Source organism: Pleurodeles waltl, chromosome 1_1, assembly GCF_031143425.1.
Source record: "Pleurodeles waltl isolate 20211129_DDA chromosome 1_1, aPleWal1.hap1.20221129, whole genome shotgun sequence".
In the NCBI taxonomy this organism is placed as follows: domain Eukaryota; kingdom Metazoa; phylum Chordata; class Amphibia; order Caudata; family Salamandridae; genus Pleurodeles; species Pleurodeles waltl.
The window spans coordinates 366,842,710-366,866,313 of NC_090436.1; the positions used below are offsets into that span (position 1 = coordinate 366,842,710).

Below are 23,604 nucleotides of genomic sequence, written 5' to 3' on the forward strand. Positions count from 1 at the left end.
TGTCCTGACTGGTGGGTGACTCCTCCTTGTTTGCCTAATTATCTCCTGCAGCCTTGCCGCCAAAAGTGTGGGCAGTGGCCGAAGGGGCGGGCATCTCCACTAGCTGGGATGCCCTGTGGCACTGTAAGAAAGGGGGTGAGCCCTTGAGGCTCACCGCCAGGTGTTACAGTTCCTGCAGGGGGAGGTGAGAAGCACCTCCACCCAGTACAGGCTTTGTTCCCGGCCACAGAGTGACAAAGGCACTCCCCCCATGTGGCCAGCAACATGTCTGGTGTGTGGCAGGCTGGCAGAAACTAGTCAGCCTACACTGGAAGTCGGGTATGTTTTCACGGGCATCTCTAAGATGCCCTCTGGGTGTATGTTAGAATTAATTGCACACTGGTATCAGTGTGCGTTTATTGTGCTGAGAAGTTTGATACCAAACTTCCCAGTTTTCAGTGTAGCCATTATGGTGCTGTGGAGTTCGTTTTTGACAGACTCCCAGACCATATATTCTTATGGCTATCCTGCACTTACAATGTCTAAGGTTTTCCTTAGACACTGGAGGGGCATAGTGCTCATGCACCTATGCCCTCACCTGTGGTATAGTGCACCCTGCCTTAGAGCTGTAAGGCCTGCTAGAGGGGTGAATTACCCATGCCACAGGCAGTGTGAGGTTGGCATGGCACTCTGAGGGGAGTGCCATGTCGACTTAGTCATTTTCTCCCCACTAGCACACACAAGCTGTGAAGCGGTGTGTAAGTGCCAAGTGAGGGGTCCCTAGGGTGGCATAAGACATGAGATATATATGTATGTATATATATGTGTATATGTTCAATGGCATGTGTAGCTGCAGATACACATGCTTTGCACATCCCGTCATCTAGTGTTGGGCTCGCAGTGTTACAAGTTGTTTTTCTTCGAAGAAGTCTTTTCGAGTCACGAGATCGAGGGACTCCTCCCCTTTCGGCTCCATTGCGCATGGGCGTCGACTCCATTTTAGATTGTTTTCATTCTGCCATCGGGTTCGGACGTGTTCCTTTTCGCTCCGCGTTTCGGTTCGGAAAGTTAGTGAAAATCTCGGAAAATTCAACGGTATTGTTTGCGTTCTGTATTGGGTTAGTTAACGCAGATCGACACCGAATTTTGAAGAGCTCCGGCGGCCCTTCGGGGTTTTCGATTCCCCGGCAGGTCTGGTCGGCCCGACCACGTGCGTCTTCAAGGCTAATGGAACGGACCCCATTCCGCTTCTGCCCCGAAAGTCACAGCAAGTATCCTTATACAGATCAGCATCTGGCCTGTAATTTGTGTTTGTCTTCAGAACACAAGGAGGATACCTGTGAGGCCTGTCAAGCGTTTCGGTCCAGGAAGACCTTAAGGGACCGAAGAGCAAGAAGACTACAGATGGCGTCGGTGCCGACAGGACAAAAACAGATGGAGGAAGAAGAGGAAACCTTCTCCATCGAGGATTCGGACTCTGAAGAGGTCGATCCTGAACAGACGCTGAAAACCGTGAGTAAGACGTTGATACACAAAACTCACGCAAAGACCACTAAAGCCCAGGGGACGCCACCGCCGGCAGGCCATTGCTTAACCCGAAAAATAGGTGACCGAGCATCGGTACCGAAAAAGGGCATGCATGTGTCTAAGTCATCCGACTCCGGTCGAGATACCGGCACAGAGCAGACTCGACCCCGAGACACCGGGTCAGAGCAATCTCGGCACCGAGAGTGTGGCACCGAAATAAGTCGACACCGAGAGATCACTACGCCGAAGAGCAAAAAAGTGTCGTCGGAACCGAAAAAAGTAGCCGAAAAAATTTTGGTACCCAAACATCCGGCCTCCGAACCGAAAACAAGTTCCTACACAGAGGAACAAGGCCTGTCCTCACAAATGCAAACACATAGATTTGGACAGGAGCTAGAGACAATGGAGCCAGATTGCACCCAAAGAAGGCTCCACATTCAAAAGGAGACAGGGAAGATCAGTACTCTCCCTCCGACACGAATGAAACGGAAACTTGCCTTCCAAGAGAAAGAGAAGCAGCCACAGGCAAAGGTGGCAAGACAAGTAATCCCGCCACCATCTCCACAACGCTCTCCACACCCATCACCAGTAGCCACCCCACCAGTGATGCAGTCCCCAATTCATACAGGGATGAGTCAAGATGATCCAGACGCGTGGGATCTTTATGATGCGCCAGTGTCCGATAACAGTCCCGACTGTTATCCAGCTAGACCGTCACCACCTGAGGACAGTACCGCCTATACACAGGTGGTGTCAAGAGCAGCGGTCTTTCATAATGTCAGCCTGCATGCAGAGCCAATTGAAGACGACTTTCTATTTAACACACTGTCGTCCACACATAGCCAGTACCAGAGCCTCCCCATGCTTCCTGGAATGCTAAAACACTCCAAACAAGTGTTTGTGGAGCCTGTGAAAGGAAGGGCCATAACTCCAAGGGTGGAGAAAAAATATAAACCGCCACCAACAGACCCTGTGTACATCACACAACAGTTAACACCAGACTCAGTGGTAGTAGGGGCAGCACGCAAGAGGGCGAACTCACACACCTCAGGAGATGCACCACCTCCAGAAAAAGAGAGTCGTAAGTTCGACGCAGCTGGGAAAAGAGTGGCGGCACAAGCAGCCAACCAATGGCGCATTGCCAACTCACAGGCCTTGTTGGCGAGATATGATAGGGCTCATTGGGACGAAATGCAACATTTTATAGAACATTTGCCCAAGGAGTTCCAAAAAGGAGAGCACAACAAGTGGTGGAGGAAGGACAGAGTATATTGAACAATCAGATATGGTCAGCAATGGATGCAGCAGACACAGCTTCTAGGACTGTAAATACAGCAGTAACAATAAGGAGACATGCATGGCTGCGTACATCTGGATTCAAGCCAGAAATACAACAAGCCGTGCTGAATATGCCATTTAACGGACAGCAGTTGTTTGGGCCGGAGGTGGAATCTGCTATCAAAAAACTTAAAAAGGACACTGATGCGGCCAAAGCCATGGGCGCACTCTACTCCCCACAGAGCAGAGGCACATTTTGAAAATCACAGTTTCGAGGACAAAGCACAGAACCCACAACCTCACAAACAAGGCCCACTTATCAGAGCCAATATCAGCGGGGAAGTTTTTCGGGACAATATAGAGGGGGACAGTTCCTAAAGAGTAGAGGGAAGTTCCAAAGTCCCAAAACTCCACAAAATAAACAGTGACTTCGATGTCAAAAATCCCCAACACATAACACCAGTGGGGGGGAGACTAACCAAGTTCTACAAAAACTGGGAGGACATAACAACAGACACGTGTGTCCTAGCCATTATCCAGCATGTTTATTGCATAGAATTTCTAGAATTCCCTCCAAATCTCCCACCGAAAACACACAATATGTCAAAACAACACATGGATCTTCTACAACTGAAGGTTCAAACGTTGTTGCACAAAGATGCAATAGAGTTGGTACCAATTCATCAGAGAGGAAGAGGAGTTTACTCACTATACTTTCTCATACCCAAAAAAGACAAAACTCTAAGACCTATATTAGATCTCGGAAGATTAAATATCTACATCAAATCAGATCACTTTCACATGGTGACACTGGAGGACGTAATCCCATTGCTCAGACAACAAGACTACATGACCACACTAGACCTAAAGGATGCGTACTTCCATATACCGATACATCCTTCACACAGAAAGTACTTAAGGTTTGTATTCCAAGGGGTACATTACCAATTCAAAGTGTTGCCATTCGGGATAACAACTGTGCCAAGAGTTTTTACAAAATGCCTGGCAGTAGTGGCTGCTCATATCAGAAGACAGCAAATACATGTGTTCCCGTACCTAGATGATTGGTTAATAAAAACCAACACGCAGGAACGGTGCTCACATCACACAAAGTATGTCATAGAAACCCTTCACAAACTAGGTTTCTCGATCAACTACAACAAGTCACACCTTTAGCCGTGTCAAATACAACAATACTTGGGAGCGACAATCAACACAACAAAAGGGATTGCCACTCCAAGTCCACAAAGGCTACAGGCATTTCACAATGTAATACAGGCCATGCACCCAAAACAAAAGATACATTTCAAGATAGTGATGAAACTACTAGGCAGGATGACCTCATGCATAGCCATTGTCCCAAACTCAAGATTGCACATGCGGCCCTTACAACAGTGCCTAGCATCACAGTGGTCACAGGCACAGGGTCAACTTCAAGATCTAGGTGGTCATTACAACCTCGGCGGTCTTTTAACAAGACCGCCGAGGGACCGCCGTGCGGAAGACCGCCAGTAGTGGCGGTTTGCCGCTCTGCGTATTATGACTGTTGGCTGCTCTCCGTCCTTTTTACGACGGAGAGCAGCCAACGGCCATACTGGCGGGCGGCGGGGAAGTGGAGGTTGCTCCACCTCCACCGCCAAGCCGACAGAACACCGCCCACCGAATCACGTCCTGTGATTCGCCGTGGCGGTGTTCTGTTGGCGGTGTTCTGTTGGCGGTGTGGTGTCGGCGGAGCAGTCCCCATGGCTCATGTCCCCTCCCAGAGGATCGAAGGACAAGGTAAGTCGATCGTCCTTTAGGGGAGGGGGGTGTTGTGTGGGTGCATGGGGGTGTGCGCCTGTGTATGTAGAGGGGGGTATGAGTGCGTGTATGCTTGCGGGTGTGTTGCGTGTGTTGGGAGTGAGTGTGTGTATGTCTGTATGGATGTGTGCGTGTATGTCTGTATATGGGTGTGCGTGTCTGAGTGTGTGGATGTAGACATGTATGTTGGTGCGTGTATGTGTGTTGGTGCCTGAGTGCATGTCGTGTGTGTGTGAGTTATGTGATGTTGGGGGTCGGGGTGGGGAGGGGGGCCCTGCCACCTTTGGGGGTGGCAGGGGTGGTGGGGGGTGTAGGGGAGAGAGTCGGGGTGGGGGAGACCCCTATCAGTGCCAGGGAAGGAATTCCCTGGCACTGATAGGGCTTACTGCCTTGGATTTCATGGCAGTTCCTACCGCTGGAAATCCACGGCGGTAAGCCGGGTCGAAATACCGGCGGCGGTATTGTGACTGCCGCCGGGCTGGAGACCCAGGTCTCCAGCCCAGCGGTCGTCTCCGCCCCGGCAGGCGGAACGGTGAAGCGGCGGATGACCATGGCGGTAACTGCCATGGTCATGATACTAAAAAAAAGACCGCCAACCTGTTGGCGGTCTTACCGCCGCTTTAACACCGTCCGCCAGGGTTGTAATGACCCCCCTAGTGTTGATAGACCGCCAAACATACACCTCGCTTCAATGGTGGGACACTATAAATTTAAACAAAGGGCGGCCTTTTCAATACCCAGTGCCTCAATACGTAATAACAACGGATGCCTCCATGATAGGGTGGGGAGTACACCTCAACCAACACAGCGTCCAAGGACAATGGGACACTCAGCAGAGACAGTTTCACATAAATCACTTAGAACTACTGGCAGTATTTCTAGCGCTGAAAGCATTTCAACCTATAATAATCCACAAACACATTCTTGTCAAAACAGACAACATGACAACGAAGTATTATCTGAACAAACAGGGAGGAACACACTCAACACAGTTGTGTCTCCTGGCACAGAAAATATGGCATTGGGCGATTCACAACCACATTCGCCTAATAGCGCAGTTCATTCCAAGAATTCAGAACCAGCAAGCAGACAATCTCTCTCGGGATCACCAACAGATCCACGAATGGGAGATTCAACCCCAAATATTAAACACTTACTTCCAAAGATGGGGAACACCACAAATAGACCTATTTGCAACAAAAGAAAACGCAAAATGCCAAAACTTCGCATCCAGGTACCCACAGGATCAGTCTCAGGGCAATGCGTTATGGATGAGTTGGTCAGGGATATTTGCATACGCTTTTCCCCCTCTCCCACTCCTTCCATATCTAGTAAACAAATAGTCAAAACAAACTCAAACTCATACTAATAGCACCAACTTGGCAAGACTAGTAAACAAAGAGTCAAAACAAACTCAAACTCATACTAATAGCACCAACTTGGCAAGACAACCTTGGTACACAATACGACTAGACCTCTCAGTAGTGCCTCATGTCAAACTACCAAACAGACCAGATCTGTTAACTCAACACAAACAACAGATCAGGCACCCAAATCCAGCATCGCTGAATCTAGCAATTTGGCTCCTGAAGTCTTTAAATTCAGACACCTAAACCTTACACAAGAATGTATGGAGGTCATAAAACAAGCTAGAAAACCAATCACAAGACATTGCTATGCAAATAAGTGGAAAAGATTTGTTTAATACTGCCATAATCAACAAATTCAACCCTTACACGCATCTGATAAAGACATCGTCAGCTACCTACTGCACTTACAAAAGTCAAAGCTAGCTTTTTCATCCATTAAAATACATCTCACCGCAATTTCAGCTTATCTGCAAATTACAACCTCAACTTCACTCTTTAGGATCCCAGTCATAAAGGCTTTTATGGAGGGCCTAAAAAGAATTATCCCACCAAGAACACCACCAGTTTATTCGTGGAACCTCAACATTGTCTTAACACGGCTCATGGGTCCACCGTTTGAACCCATGCACTCATGTGAGATACAATATTTAAGATGGAAAGTAGCATTTCTAATTGCCATCACATCTCTAAGAAGAGTAAGTGAAATACAGGCATTTACCATACAAGAACCCTTTATTCAGATACACAAGCATAAAGTAGTTTTACGAACAAATCCTAAGTTCTTACCAAAAGTCATATCACCGTTCCACTTAAATCAAACAGTAGAACTATAAGTGTTCTTTCCAGAACCAGATTCTGTAGCTGAAAGAGCACTACATACATTAGACATCAAAAGAGCATTAATGTACTACATTGACAGAAGAAAACAAATTCGAAAAACAAAACAACTGTTTGTTGCTTTCCAAAAACCTCATACAGGGAATCCAATATCCAAACAAGGCATTGTCAGATGGATAGTTAAATGCATTCAAACCTGTTATCTCAAAGCAAAAAGAGAACTGCCTATAACACCAAAGGCACACTCAACTAGAAAGAAGGGTGCTACCATGGCCTTTCTAGGAAACATTCCAATGACTGAAATATGTAAGGCAGCCACATGGTCTATGCCTCATACGTTTACTAAGCATTACTGCGTGGATGTGTTAACAACACAAAAAGCCACAGTAGGACAAGCAGTACTACAAACTTTATTTCAAACAACTTCAACTCCTACAGGATGAGTCACCGCTTTGGGGAAATAACTGCTTACTAGTCTATGCAAAGCATGTGTATATGCAGCTACACATGCCATCGAACGGAAAATGTCACTTACTCAGTGTACATCTGTTCGTGGCATGAGACGCTGCAGATTCACATGTGCCCGCCCGCCTCCCCGGAGCCTGTAGCCGTTTGAAGTTGATCTTGAACATTTGTAAATTTGTAAATATATCGCTTTAAACCACATTATGTACATACATATTTACTCCATTGCATGGGCACTATTACTATAATACACAACTCCTACCTCACCCTCTGCGGGGAAAACAATCTAAGATGGAGTCGACAATGGAGCCGAAAGGGGAGGAGTCCCTTGATCTCGTGACTCAAAGACTTCTTCGAAGAAAAACAACTTGTAACACTCAGAGCCCAACACTAGATGGCGGTAAGTGCAAAGCATGTGAATCTGCAGCGTCTCATGCCACGAACAGATGTACACTGGGTATATATATATATACACACAGAGCCAACTTCCTACGTACCCATAGACATAAGTTGATGTGTTAGCCAAGTCTGTGTTTTCTTTTGATAACTGCTTTGGGAAACAAACTCAGAATTTGCAGGGACGATAACCATTATAAGAACAACTTACTTACTTTTAGGTAGTATGCTTATCATATTGAGACCCAGAATATGATGCTCATTTTGTATCTCGCAAGTAGATAAGTAATGTACTTGCCCTTTTAACTACACTTGTACTCAATCATGCAGATTCAGACACATGCAGTATGCATATCACATCTCTTTGGAGTATCTTGTGTTATATTGTTTTTTTTACCTTTTCCTGGATTCCACTTAATATTACTTAAATGCTCTTACTTCATTGTTTTTTTACCATTGTTAACTAGTGCACAACTTTATGATGGAACCAAAACTGCTTTCCTGTCTGCAGATAGGTAGACTGTACTTCTATCACACACCTATGTGTGACTTGTATATGGCACATCCACATCCCAGCCTACCATCGGCACTACAGTACAGTGTAGTGCTGATGGTAGGCAGCACCTCTTACGCTATGAACACTTCTTTAACGTGGTCTGTTTCTGATACCATTTTGATCCTTTGTGCTGTTTTTTTTCATTCTCCATCCTACTTCTACCTGGATATCTTAAGATACTATACACTAGCTTTGAGAATTGTCTGTCATGCAATTGGCAGTGTGCAACACCTGGCTTCCATAGCCTTTGTGTCTTGTGTTCAGGCAACAGTTCCTCTGTGCAGCTTTGCCTTCTGAGTGCTACTGTCGACAGAGGTCCCTCTAAAACCACCTATAATTTATGCAGAGGAAATATATACTGATGTGTAAAGATGTATTCTCTCATCGCCAGAAAGAAGACTAAATAGATATTGTGGACTCCATGGAGCATAGATCTGATTCTCCTGACTTCTTGAACTAAGAAGCAGTTGGATCAGGAGTTTTCAAACTCCCCTCTGATCCAGCAGCAGGTTTAATCTTGTGCTTTTCTTGGTTCAGACTATGTCCGTGTTGCTGAGAGGGTGATGGTGTAGGCTAGGGAAAGACAAAAAAACAGCACAATGGCTCAAGAATTGATAGGTGAGGGAGAGGGTTTTAATTGTCCTGTGGAGCTCTAGTGGTCACGGGGCTAGCCTGAGCAGCATTCCTTCTTTCCAAGTCAGCACTGGTGGTTCTGCTACAGCAGTCCTGATACAGCTGCTTAGACAAATTTACAGACTTCTCCAGCTGGTCTGTAGATCCATATCCCAGATGGCCTTCTTGCAAGGGGGCTAGTTTGGAACTGTACTGGAGACTAGCAGTGGATATTCCGTTAAGTATCCTTTTTATATATAAAAAAAAAAATAATCGCACCATAATTATTTGAATGTACATTAATGGTGATGTACTCTGTATGCACACCCAACAGGCATGAATTTTTCTCAAATTCTAGTTTTGTAAGCTACGTTCTTGATGAAGAAATAAGTGACTTAATATTAGATGTGTTATCTACTCTAACTTTTAATAATGAACTTTCTTTTCTGTTTTCATTTTCAGAATAAATCATTCTAACAATGCAATTGTGAAACCTCCAGAAATGACTCCACAAGCTGCTGCCAAGGAGCTAGAAGAAGTTATGAAACGAGTTAGAGAAGCCCAATCAATCATTTCTGCGGTTATTGAACCAGGTAAATGCACAGCTTTCCTTATATAGTTTACTTTTCTGCTAATTTGATAATATTTTATGATTATAATTTAACAGTGTGAGATCTAGTGGTTATTAGAACAGTTGTGATTACTGGGCGGTGTGGGGTACTGTATCTAATGTGGGGCGGGCAAAGGAAACCAGTGATGAGGCTTTTAGTGGTTGTAAAGAAATGGCTCCCTGTTGCAGTTACCCCCCACTTTTTGCCTGATACTGATGCTGACTTGACTGAGAAGTGTGCTGAGACCCTGCTAACCAGGCCCCAGCACCAGTGTTCTTTCACCTAAAATGTACCATTGTTTCCACAATTGGCACAACCCTGGCACCTAGGTAAGTCCCTTGTAACTGGTACCCCTGGTACCCCCGGTACCAAGGGCCCTGATGCCAGGGAAGGTCTCTAAGGGCTGCAGCATGTCTTATGCCACCCTAGGGACCCCTCACTCAGCACAGACACACTGCTTGCCAGCTTGTGTGTGCTGGTGGGGAGAAAATGACTAAGTCGACATGGCACTCCCCTCAGGGTGCCATGCCAACCTCCCACTGCCTGTGGCATAGGTAAGTCACCCCTCTAGTAGGCCTTACAGCCCTAAGGCAGGGTGCACTATACCACAGGTGAGGGCATATGTGCATGAGCACTATGCCCCTACAGTGTCTAAACAAAACCTTAGACATTGTAAGTGCAGGGTAGCCATAAGAGTATATGGTCTGGGAGTCTGTCAAAAACGAACTCCACAGCTCCATAATGGCTACACTGAATACTGGGAAGTTTGGTATCAAACTTCTCAGAATAATAAACCCACACTGATGCCAGTGTTGGATTTATTACAAAATGCACACAGAGGGCATCTTAGAGATACCCCCTGTATTTTACCCAATTGTTCAGTGCAGGACTGACTGGTCTGTGCCAGCCTGCTGCTGAGAGACGAGTGTCTGACCTCATGCGGTGAGAGCCTTTGTGCTCTCTGAGGACAGAAACAAAGCCTGCTCTGGGTGGAGGTGCTTCACACCTCCCCCCTGCAGGAACTGTAACACCTAGCAGTGAGCTTCAAAGGCTCAAGCTTCATGTTACAATGCCCCAGGGCACTCCAGCTACTGGAGATGCCCGCCCCCTGGACACAGCCCCCACTTTTGGCGGCAAGTCCAGGAGAGATAATGAGAAAAACAAGGAGGAGTCACTGGCCAGTCAGGACAGCCCCTAAGGTGTCCTGAGCTGAGGTGACTCTGACTTTTAGAAATTCTCCATCTTGTAGAAGGAGGATTCCCCCAATAGGATTAGGGATGTGCCCCCCTCCCCTCAGGCAGGAGGCACAAAGAGGGTGTACCCACCCTAAAGGACAGTAGCCATTGGCTACTGCCCTCCCAGACCTAAACACACCCCTACATTTAGTATTTAAGGGCTTCCCTGAACCTAAGAATTTAGATTCCTGAAACTACAAGAAGAAGAAGACTGCTGAGCTGAAAAACCCCTGCAGAGGAAGAACAGAAGACACCAACTGCTTTGGCCCCAGACTTACCGGCCTGTCTCCTGCCTTCCAAAGAAACCTGCTCCAGCGACGCTTTCCAAGGGACCAGCGACCTCTGAATCCTCTGAGGACTGCCCTGCTTCAAGAAAGACAAGAAACTCCTGAGGACAGCAGCACTGCTCCAAAAGAACTGCAACTTTGTTACAGAGGAGCAGATTTAAAGACCCCTGCAACTCCCTGCAAGAAGCGTGAGACTTGCAACACTGCACCCGGCGACCCCGACTCGACTGGTGGAGAACCAACACCTCAGGGAGGACCCTCCGGCGACTCAGAGTCCGTGAGTAACCAAAGTTGTCCCCCCTGAGCCCCCACAGCGACGCCTGCAGAGGGAATTCCGAGGCTCCCCCTGACCGCGACTGCCTGAATTCCATTTCACGACGGCTGGAAAAGACCCTGCACCCGCAGCCCCCAGCACCTAAAGAAACGGAACTCCTGTGCAGGAGTGACCCCCAGGAGGCCATCTCCCTTGCCCAGGTGGTGGCTACCCCGAGGAGCCCCCCCCCTTGCTTGCCTGCAATGCTGAAGAGATCCAATGCTGAAGAGATCCCTTGATCTCTCATTGATTTCCATTGAAAACCCGACGCTTGTTTCTACACTGCACCCGGCCGCCCCAGTGCCGCTGAGGGTGTACTTTTTGTGTGGACTTGTGTCCCCCCCGGTGCCCTACAAAACCCCCCAGGTCTGCCCTCCGAAGACACGGGTACTTACCTGCTGGAAGACCGGAACCGGGGCACCCCCTTCTCTCCATTGAAGCCTATGTGTTTTGGGCACCTCTTTGACCTTTGCACCTGACTGGCCCTGAGCTGCTGGTGTGATAACTTTGGGGTTGCTCTGAACCCCCAACGGTGGGCTACCTTGGACCAAAAACTGAAACCTGTAAGTGACTTACTTACCTGTTAAAACTAACAGTTCGATGGCATCTGTCGCTGTAGATACGCATGTTCTGCAATAGCTCGCCATCTGGTGTTGGGCCGGAGTGTTACAAGTTGTTTTTCTTCGAAGAAGACTTTCGAGTCACGGGACCGAGTGACTCCTCCTTTTGTCTCCATTGCGCATGGGCGTCGACTCCATCTTCGATTGTTTTTTTTCCGCCATCGGGTTCGGACGTGTTCCTGTCGCTCCGAGTTTCGGAACAGAAAAAATAGTTAATTTCGGAAGATTTTCGTCGGTATTGTTGCGTTCGGGATCGGCGTACTTACATTCAACACCGCATCGAAGATCGAAGAGCTCCGGTGCCCTTCGGGGTAGTTTTTCGATCCTCCGTCGGGGCCTGGTCGGCCCGACCGCGTGCTGAGGAACGCCGATGGAACGGACCCCTTTCCGTTTCTGCCCCAAATGCCACAATAAATACCCCTACACAGACCAACACTTGGTCTGCAACCTGTGCCTGTCACCTGAGCACAGTGAAGACACCTGCGAGGCCTGTCGTGCGTTCCGGTCCCGAAAAACACTCCGAGACCGTCGAGCCAGAAGACTTCAAATGGCGTCCGCACCGACAGCCCGACGGGAGTTCGAGGAACAGGAAGAGGAAGGTACCTTCTCGATCCAAGACTCAGACTCCGAAGGATTCGACGATACACAAACCGTGAGTAAGACGTTGAAAACCACACAAAGAAACATTTACAAGGCCCAGGGGACGCCACTGCCACCAGGCCATGGCTCAACCCATAAAATCGGTGACCGACCGTCGGCACCGAAAAAGGCCCAAACGGTGCCGAGATCGTCCGACTCCGGTCGAGACTCCGGCACGCAGCCTTCTCGGGACCGAGAAAGTGCTGGAGACAAGCCTCGACACCGAGATGCCGGTGTGGACACGGCTCGACGCCGAGACAGCGGCACCGAAACAGATCGACGCCGAGAGGTTTCGGCCCCGAAAAGAAAAAAAGTCACCTCGGAGCCGAAAAAACACGCAGACAAAGTTTCCATGCCGAAACAAACTGCAAGCGACCCAGCTTCAGGCTCTTATACAGAAGAGCACTCGCTAACCTCCCAAATGCAGAAGCATAGGTTTGAGGAAGAGCTACAAGCAACTGATGCGGACCATACGCAAAAGTGTATCTTCATTCAGCAGGGGACAGGAAAAATAAGCACCCTTCCCCCCATTAGGAGAAAGAGAAGGTTGGAGTTCCAGACGGAACAAGCACCACAACCAAAAGTGGTGAAAAGAGTTACACCACCACCCTCTCCTCCGCCCGTGATTAACGTTTCACCAGCACAAACGCCATCACACTCTCCAGCTCACACCACCATGAGCCAGGGTGACCAAGACCAGGACGCATGGGACCTATACGACGCCCCAGTGTCAGATAACAGCCCAGAGGCATACCCTACAAAACCATCTCCACCAGAAGACAGCACCGCGTACTCTCAGGTGGTGGCTAGGGCAGCACAATTTCACAACGTAAGCCTCCACTCAGAACAGGTCGAGGATGATTTCTTGTTCAACACACTCTCCTCCACCCACAGCTCCTACCAAAGCCTGCCTATGCTCCCTGGTATGCTCTGGCACGCAAAAGACATATTTAAGGACCCGGTCAAAAGTAGGGCAATCACACCAAGGGTGGAAAAAAAGTATAAGCCGCCTCCTACGGACCCGGCTTTCATCACAACACAGCTGCCACCAGACTCTGTTGTTGTAGGAGCAGCTAGGAAAAGGGCCAACTCTCACACATCTGGAGATGCACCACCCCCAGATAAAGAAAGCCGCAAGTTTGATGCAGCTGGTAAACGAGTCGCAGCACAAGCTGCAAACCAGTGGCGCATCGCGAACTCCCAGGCACTACTTGCGCGCTATGACAGAGCCCACTGGGACGAGATGCAACATCTCATTGAACATCTGCCCAAAGACTTCCAAAATAGGGCAAAACAAGTGGTTGAGGAGGGACAGGCCATCTCCAACAACCAGATCCGCTCCTCCATGGACGCTGCAGATACAGCTGCACGGACAATTAATACATCTGTAACTATCAGAAGGCATGCATGGCTCCGAACGTCTGGATTTAAACCAGAGATTCAACAAGCAGTTCTCAATATGCCTTTTAATGAAAAAGAACTGTTCGGTCCAGAAGTGGACACAGCGATTGAGAAACTCAAAAAAGATACGGACACTGCCAAAGCCATGGGCGCACTCTACTCCCCGCAGAGCAGAGGGAATTACAGCTCATTCCGTAAAACGCCCTTTCGAGGGGGGTTTCGGGGTCAAAGCACACAAGCCAGCACCTCACAAGCCACACCGTCCAGTTACCAAGGACAGTATAGAGGAGGTTTTCGGGGACAATATAGAGGAGGGCAATTCCCTAGAAATAGAGGAAGATTCCAAAGCCCCAAAACCCCTACTACTAAACAGTGACTCACATGTCACTCACCCCCTCCACACAACACCAGTGGGGGGACGAATAGGTCATTATTACACAGCATGGGAGAAAATCACTACAGACACTTGGGTTCTAGCAATTATCCAACATGGTTACTGCATAGAATTTCTACAGTTCCCTCCAAACATACCACCAAAAGCACAAAATTTAACAACACACCATTCCAATCTCCTAGAGATAGAAGTGCAGGCACTATTGCAAAAGAATGCAATCGAATTAGTGCCAAACACACAAATAAACACAGGAGTTTACTCACTGTACTTTCTGATACCAAAGAAGGACAAAACACTGAGACCAATCCTAGACCTCAGAGTAGTCAACACTTTCATCAAATCAGACCACTTCCACATGGTCACACTACAAGAAGTATTGCCATTGCTAAAGCTGCACGACTACATGGCAACTTTAGACCTCAAGGATGCTTATTTCCATATACCAATACACCCATCGCACAGGAAATACCTAAGGTTTGTATTCAAAGGAATACATTACCAATTCAAGGTACTGCCTTTCGGATTAACAACCGCACCAAGAGTCTTTACCAAATGTCTAGCGGTAGTCGCTGCACACATCAGAAGGCAGCAAATACATGTGTTCCCATATCTAGACGACTGGCTAATCAAGGCCCATTCGTTAATAGAGTGCTCAAATCACACAAATCATATCATACAAACCCTCTTCAAACTAGGGTTCACCGTCAATTTCACAAAATCAAAAATTCTGCCACGCAAGGTACAACAATACCTGGGAGCCATAATAGACACATCAAAAGGAGTAGCCACTCCAAGTCCACAAAGAATTCAAAATTTCAACACCATCATACAACGCATGTATCCAACACAAAAAATACAAGCAAAGATGGTATTACAACTCCTAGGCATGATGTCATCATGCATAGCCATTGTCCCAAACGCAAGACTGCACATGAGGCCCTTACAACAATGCCTAGCATCACAGTGGTCTCAAGCACAGGGTCACCTTCTAGATCTGGTGTTAATAGACCGCCAAACTTACCTCTCGCTTCTGTGGTGGAACAACATAAATTTAAACAAGGGGCGGCCTTTCCAAGACCCAGTGCCACAATACGTAATAACAACAGATGCTTCCATGACAGGGTGGGGAGCACACCTCGATCAACACAGCATACAAGGACAATGGAACGTACATCAAACAAAACTGCATATCAATCACCTAGAACTTCTTGCAGTTTTTCAAGCACTAAAAGCTTTCCAACCAATAATAGTTCACAAATACATTCTCGTCAAAACAGACAACATGACAACAATGTATTATCTAAACAAGCAGGGAGGGACGCACTCCACGCAGTTAAGCCTGTTAGCACAAAAAATTTGGCATTGGGCAATTCACAACCAAATTCGCCTAATTGCACAGTTTATACCAGGGATACAAAATCAACTCGCAGACAATCTCTCTCGAGATCACCAACAGGTCCACGAATGGGAAATTCACCCCCAAATACTGAACACTTATTTCAAACTCTGGGGAACACCTCAGATAGACTTGTTTGCGACAAGGGAGAACGCAAAATGCCAAAACTTCGCATCCAGATACCCACACAAACAATCCCAAGGCAATGCCCTATGGATGAACTGGTCAGGGATATTTGCTTACGCTTTTCCTCCTCTCCCTCTCCTTCCTTACCTGGTAAACAAACTCAGTCAAAGCAAACTCAAACTCATATTGATAGCACCAACTTGGGCAAGGCAACCCTGGTACACAACGCTGCTAGACCTATCAGTGGTACCCTGCATCAAATTGCCCAACAGGCCAGATCTGTTGACACAGCACAACCAAAAGATCAGACACCCAGATCCAGCATCGCTGAATCTAGCAATCTGGCTCCTGAAATCCTAGAATTCGGGCACTTACAACTTACCCAAGAATGTATGGAAGTCATAAAACAAGCAAGAAGGCCATCCACCAGGCACTGCTATGCAAGTAAATGGAAGAGGTTTGTTTGCTACTGCCATATTAATCAAATACAACCATTACACACAACTCCAGAACATGTAGTGGGTTACTTGCTTCACTTACAAAAATCTAACCTAGCTTTCTCTTCCATTAAGATTCACCTTGCAGCAATATCTGCATACCTGCAGACTACCTATTCAACTTCCCTATATAAAATACCAGTCATTAAAGCATTCATGGAGGGCCTTAGGAGAATTATACCACCAAGAACACTACCTGTTCCTTCATGGAACCTAAATGTTGTCCTAACTAGACTTATGGGTCCACCTTTTGAACCCATGCACTCCTGCGACATACAGTTCCTAACCTGGAAGGTGGCATTTCTCATCGCCATTACTTCCCTGAGAAGAGTAAGCGAGATTCAGGCGTTTACTATACAGGAACTGTAAGGAAATGCCTCCTTGGCATGGTTGCCCCCTGACTTTTTGCCTTTGCTGATGCTATGTTTACAATTGAAAGTGTGCTGAGGCCTGCTAACCAGGCCCCCAGCACCAGTGTTCTTTCCCTAACCTGTACTTTTGTATCCACAATTGGCAGACCCTGGCATCCAGATAAGTCCCTTGTAACTGGTACTTCTAGTACCAAGGGCCCTGATGCCAAGGAAGGTCTCTAAGGGCTGCAGCATGTCTTATGCCACCCTGGAGACCTCTCACTCAGCACAGACACACTGCTTGCCAGCTTGTGTGTGCTAGTGAGGACAAAACGAGTAAGTCGACATGGCACTCCCCTCAGGGTGCCATGCCAGCCTCTCACTGCCTATGCAGTATAGGTAAGACACCCCTCTAGCAGGCCTTACAGCCCTAAGGCAGGGTGCACTATACCATAGGTGAGGGTACCAGTGCATGAGCATGGTACCCCTACAGTGTCTAAATAAAACCTTAGACATTGTAAGTGCAGGGTAGCCATAAGAGTATATGGTCTGGGAGTCTGTCAAACACGAACTCCACAGCACCATAATGGCTACACTGAAAACTGGGAAGTTTGGTATCAAACTTCTCAGCACAATAAATGCACACTGATGCCAGTGTACATTTTATTGTAAAATACACCACAGAGGGCACCTTAGAGGTGCCCCCTGAAACTTAACCGACTATCTGTGTAGGCTGACTAGTTTTAGCAGCCTGCCACAAACCGAGACATGTTGCTGGCCCCATGGGGAGAGTGCCTTTGTCACTCTGAGGCCAGTAACAAAGCCTGCACTGGGTGGAGATGCTAACACCTCTCCCAGGCAGGAATTGTCACACCTGGCGGTGAGCCTCAAAGGCTCACCTCCTTTGTGCCAACCCAGCAGGACACTCCAGCTAGTGGAGTTGCCCGCCCCCTCCGGTCAGGCCCCACTTTTGGCGGCAAGGCCGGAGAAGATAATGAGAATAACAAGGAGGAGTCACTGGCCAGTCAGGACAGCCCCTAAGGTGTCCTGAGCTGAGGTGACTCTAACTTTTAGAAATCCTCCATCTTGCAGATGGAGGATTCCCCCAATAGGGTTAGGATTGTGACCCCCTCCCCTTGGGAGGAGGCACAAAGAGGGTGTACCCACCCTCAGGGCTAGTAGCCATTGGCTACTAACCCCCCAGACCTAAACACGCCCTTAAATTTAGTATTTAAGGGTTACCCTGAACCCTAGAAAATTAGATTCCTGCAACTACAAGAAGAAGGATTGCCCAGCTGAAAACCCCTGCAGCGGAAGACCAGAAGACGACAACTGCCTTGGCTCCAGAAACTCACCGGCCTGTCTCCTGCCTTCCAAAGATCCTGCTCCAGCGACGCCTTCCAAAGGGACCAGCGACCTCGACATCCTCTGAGGACTGCCCCTGCTTCGAAGAAACAAGAAACTCCCGAGGACAGCGGACCTGCTCCAAGAAAAGCTGCAACTTTGTTTCCAGCAGCTTTAAAGAACCCTGCAAGCTCCCCGCAAGAAGCGTGAGACTTGCAACACTGCACCCGGCGACCCCGACTCGGCTGGTGGCGATCCAACACCTCAGGAGGGACCCCAGGACTACTCTGATACTGTGAGTACCAAAACCTGTCCCCCCTGAGCCCCCACAGCGCCGCCTGCAGAGGGAATCCCGAGGCTTCCCCTGACCGCGACTCTTTGAACCTAAAGTCCCGACGCCTGGGAGAGACCCTGCACCCGCAGCCCCCAGGACCTGAAGGACCGGACTTTCACTGGAGGAGTGACCCCCAGGAGTCCCTCTCCCTCGCCCAAGTGGAGGTTTCCCCAAGGAACCCCCCCCTTGCCTGCCTGCAGCGCTGAAGAGATCCCGAGATCTCTCGTAGACTAACATTGCGAACCCGACGCCTGTTCCTACACTGCACCCGGCCGCCCCCGCGCTGCTGAGGGTGAAATTTCTGTGTGGACTTGTGTCCCCCCCGGTGCCCTACAAAACCCCCCTGGTCTACCCTCCGAAGACGCGGGTACTTACCTGCAAGCAGACCGGAACCGGGGCACCCCCTTCTCTCCATTCTAGCCTATGTGTTTTGGGCACCACTTTGAACTCTGCACCTGACCGGCCCTGAGCTGCTGGTGTGGTGACTTTGGGGTTGCTCTGAACCCCCAACGGTGGGCTACCTTGGACCAAGAACTGAACCCTGTAAGTGTCCTACTTACCTGGTAAAACTAACAAAAACTTACCTCCCCCAGGAACTGTGAAAATTGCACTAAGTGTCCACTTTTAAAACAGCTATTTGTCAATAACTTGAAAAGTATACATGCAATTTTGATGATTTGAAGTTCCTAAAGTACTTACCTGCAATACCTTTCGAATGAGATATTACATGTAGAATTTGAACCTGTGGTTCTTAAAATAAACTAAGAAAAGATATTTTTCTATATAAAAACCTATTGGCTGGATTTGTCTCTGAGTGTGTGTACCTCATTTATTGTCTTGTGTATGTACAACAAATGCTTAACACTACTCCTTGGATAAGCCTACTGCTCGACCACACTACCACAAAATAGAGCATTAGTATTATCTATTTTTACCACTATTTTACCTCTAAGGGGAACCCTTGGACTCTGTGCATGCTATTCCTTACTTTGAAATAGCACATACAGAGCCAACTTCCTACATTGGTGGATCAGCGGTGGGGTACAAGACTTTGCATTTGCTGGACTACTCAGCCAATACCTGATCACACGACAAATTCCAAAATTGTCATTAGAAATTGATTTTTGCAATTTGAAAAGTTTTCTAAATTCTTAAAAGACCTGCTAGGGCCTTGTGTTAGATCCTGTTTAGCATTTCTTTTAAAGTTTAAAAGTTTGGTAAAAGTTTGAATTAGATTCTAGAACCAGTTTTAGTTTCTTAAAAAGTATTCCAACTTTTAGAAGCATAATGTCTAGCACAGATGTGAATGTGGTGGAACTCGACACCACACCTTACCTCCATCTACAGATGAGAGAGCTAAGGTCACTCTGTAAACTAAAGAAAATAGCAATGGGCCCCAAACCTACCAAAGTACAGCTCCAGGAGCTTTTGGCAGAGTTTGAAAAGGCCAACCCCTCTGAGGATGGCAACTCAGAGGATGAAGATAGTGACTTGGAGGGAAATTCCCCCCCTCCAGTCCTACTTAGGGAGAGCAGGGCTTCTCAAGCCCTGACTCCACAAATAATAGTCAGAGATGCTGGTTCCCTCACAGGAGGGACCAACAACTCTGAAATCACTGAGGATAACTCCAGTGAAGAGGACATCCAGTTAGCCAGGATGGCCAAAAGATTGGCTTTGGAAAGACAGATCCTAGCCATAGAGAGGGAAAGACAAGAGATGGGCCTAGGACCCATCAATGGTGGCAGCAACATAAATAGGGTCAGAGATTCTCCTGACATGTTGAAAATCCCCAAAGGGATTGTAACTAAATATGAAGATGGTGATGACATCACCAAATGGTTCACAGCTTTTGAGAGGGCTTGTGTAACCAGAAAAGTGAACAGATCTCACTGGGGTGCTCTCCTTTGGGAAATGTTCACAGGAAAGTGTAGGGATAGACTCCTCACACTCTCTGGACAAGATGCAGAATCTTATGACCTCATGAAGGGTACCCTGATTGAGGGCTTTGGATTCTCCACTGAGGAGTACAGGATTAGGTTCAGGGGGGCTCAAAAATCCTCGAGCCAGACCTGGGTTGACTTTGTTGACTACTCAGTGAAAACACTAGATGGTTGGATTCAAGGCAGTGGTGTAAGTAATTATGATGGGCTGTACAATTTATTTGTGAAAGAACACCTGTTAAGTAATTGTTTCAATGATAAACTGCATCAGCATCTGGTAGACCTAGGACCAATTTCTCCCCAAGAATTGGGAAAGAAGGCGGACCATTGGGTCAAGACAAGGGTGTCCAAGACTTCAACAGGGGGTGACCAAAAGAAAGGGGTCACAAAGACTCCCCAGCAGAAGGGTGATGAGACAACCAAAACTAAAAATAGTAAAGAGTCTTCTACAGGCCCCCAAAAACCTGCACAGGAGGGTGGGCCCAGAGCCTCTTCACAAAACAATGGGTACAAGGGTAAAAACTTTGATCCCAAAAAGGCCTGGTGTCATAGCTGTAAACAGCATGGACACCAAACTGGAGACAAGGCCTGTCCCAAGAAAGGTTCCACTCCAAACTCCCATCCAGGTAACACTGGTATGGCTAGTCTCCAAGTGGGATCAACAGTGTGCCCAGAGCAAATCAGGGTCCACACTGAAGCTACTCTAGTTTCTGAGGGTGGGGTGGATTTAGCCACACTAGCTGTCTGGCCGCCTAACATGCAAAAATACAGACAGCAACTCTTAATTAATGGGACTAGAATAGAGGGCCTGAGGGATACAGGTGCCAGTGTCACCATGGTGACAGAGAAACTGGTTTCCCCTGGCCAATACCTGACTGGAAAAACTTACACAGTCACCAACGCTGACAATCAGAGAAAAGTACATCCCATGGCGATGGTTACTTTAGAATGGGGAGGGGTCAATGGCCTGAAACAGGTGGTGGTCTCCTCAAATATCCCAGTGGACTGTCTGCTTGGAAATGACCTGGAGTCCTCAGCATGGGCTGAGGTAGAACTAAAAACCCATGCAGCAATGCTGGGTATCCCTGAACTGGTGTGTGTGAAAACAAGAGCACAATGCAAGGCACAGGGTGAAAAAGTAGAGCTGGAGTCTGGAAAAATGGCCCAGCCTACCAAGAGAACAGGAAAGTCAGTTGGGAAACCAACTGCAACACAGCAAAAGAAAGGGAACCTCTCTTCTCAGGAAGAAGTTCTGCCCTCTGAGGGAACTGAGCCTTTGGAGCTTGAACCTTACCAGGTTGAGCTCTTAGGCCCAGGGGGACCCTCCAGGGAGGAGCTGTGTAAGGGACAAGAAACCTGTCCCTCTCTTGAAGGCCTTAGGCAGCAAGCTGCTGAAGAGTCCAAAGGCAAGAAAAATGGAACGCATAGGGTCTATTGGGAAGATGGACTCCTGTACACTGAGGCCAGAGACCCCAAACCTGGTGCCACTAGGAGAGTGGTAGTGCCTCAGCTGTTCAGAGAGTTCATCCTAACATTGGCCCATGACATTCCCCTTGCTGGACATTTGGGACAAACCAAGACGTGGGAGAGGTTAGTCAACCACTTCTACTGGCCCAATATGTCCAACATGGTTAAGGAGTTTTGCCTCTCCTGCCCCACCTGTCAAGCCAGTGGTAAGACAGGTGGACATCCAAAGGCCCCCCTCATTCCACTTCCAGTGGTGGGGGTTCCCTTTGAAAGAGTGGGTGTGGACATAGTTGGTCCACTGGAACCTCCCACAGCCTCAGGAAATATGTATATCCTGGTAGTAGTGGATCATGCTACCAGGTATCCTGAAGCTATTCCCCTTAGGTCGACTACTGCCCCTGCAGTAGCCAAGGCCCTCATTGGTATCTTTACCAGAGTGGGTTTCCCTAAGGAGGTGGTGTCTGACAGAGGTACCAACTTCATGTCAGCATACCTAAAGCACATGTGGAATGAGTGTGGAGTGACTTATAAATTCACTACACCATACCATCCACAAACTAATGGCTTGGTTGAGAGATTCAACAAGACATTAAAAGGCATGATCATGGGGCTCCCAGAAAAGCTCAAAAGGAGATGGGATGTCCTCTTGCCATGTCTGCTTTTCGCTTACAGAGAGGTGCCACAGAAGGGAGTAGGATTCTCACCCTTTGAACTTCTGTTTGGTCATCCTGTAAGGGGACCACTTGCCCTTGTTAAAGAAGGCTGGGAGAGACCTCTCCATGAGCCTAAACAGGACATAGTGGACTATGTACTTGGCCTTCGCTCTAGAATGGCAGAGTACATGGAAAAGGCAACCAAAAACCTTGAGGCCAGCCAACAGCTCCAGAAGTTTTGGTATGACCAAAAGGCTGCACTGGTTGAGTTCCAACCAGGGCAGAAAGTCTGGGTTCTGGAGCCTGTGGCTCCCAGGGCACTCCAGGACAAATGGAGTGGCCCTTACCCAGTACTAGAGAGGAAGAGTCAGGTCACCTACTTGGTGGACCTGGGCACAAGCAGGAGCCCCAAGAGGGTGATCCATGTAAACCGCCTTAAGCTCTTCCACGACAGGGCTGATGTCAATCTGTTGATGGTAACAGATGAGGATCAGGAGGCAGAGAGTGAACCTCTCCCTGATCTTCTGTCATCAGACCCAAAAGATGGTACAGTAGATGGAGTGATCTACTCAGACACCCTCTCTGGCCAACAGCAAGCTGATTGTAGGAGAGTCCTACAACAGTTTCCTGAACTCTTCTCCTTAACCCCTGGTCAGACACACCTGTGTACCCATGATGTGGACACAGGAGACAGCATGCCTGTCAAGAACAAAATCTTTAGACAGTCTGACCATGTTAAGGAAAGCATCAAGGTGGAAGTCCACAAGATGCTGGAATTGGGAGTAATTGAGCGCTCTGACAGCCCCTGGGCTAGCCCAGTGGTCTTAGTCCCCAAACCTCACACCAAAGATGGAAAGAAAGAGATGAGGTTTTGTGTGGACTACAGAGGGCTCAATTCTGTCACCAAGACAGATGCCCATCCAATTCCAAGAGCTGATGAGCTCATTGATAAATTAGGTGCTGCCAAATTTCTAAGTACCTTTGACTTGACAGCAGGGTACTGGCAAATAAAAATGGCACCTGGAGCAAAAGAAAAGACAGCATTCTCCACACCTGATGGGCATTATCAGTTTACTGTTATGCCCTTTGGTTTAAAGAATGCCCCTGCCACCTTCCAAAGGTTGGTGAATCAAGTCCTTGCTGGCTTGGAGTCCTTTAGCACAGCTTATCTTGATGA

At 47.9% G+C, this 23,604-nt stretch overlaps 1 protein-coding gene across 3 annotated transcripts in view; it reads left to right on the forward strand.

The window, feature by feature from the left end:
* SREK1 (splicing regulatory glutamic acid and lysine rich protein 1) overlaps positions 1 to 23,604 on the forward strand; it is a 423,414-nt gene that overhangs the window by 70,767 nt on the left and 329,043 nt on the right. For all 3 annotated transcript variants that reach the window (XM_069222929.1, XM_069222949.1, XM_069222938.1), the window contains one exon: positions 9,283 to 9,413. In XM_069222929.1, coding sequence (XP_069079030.1) covers positions 9,283 to 9,413 — 131 coding nt within the window. The remainder of the gene's footprint in view (positions 1 to 9,282; positions 9,414 to 23,604) is intronic.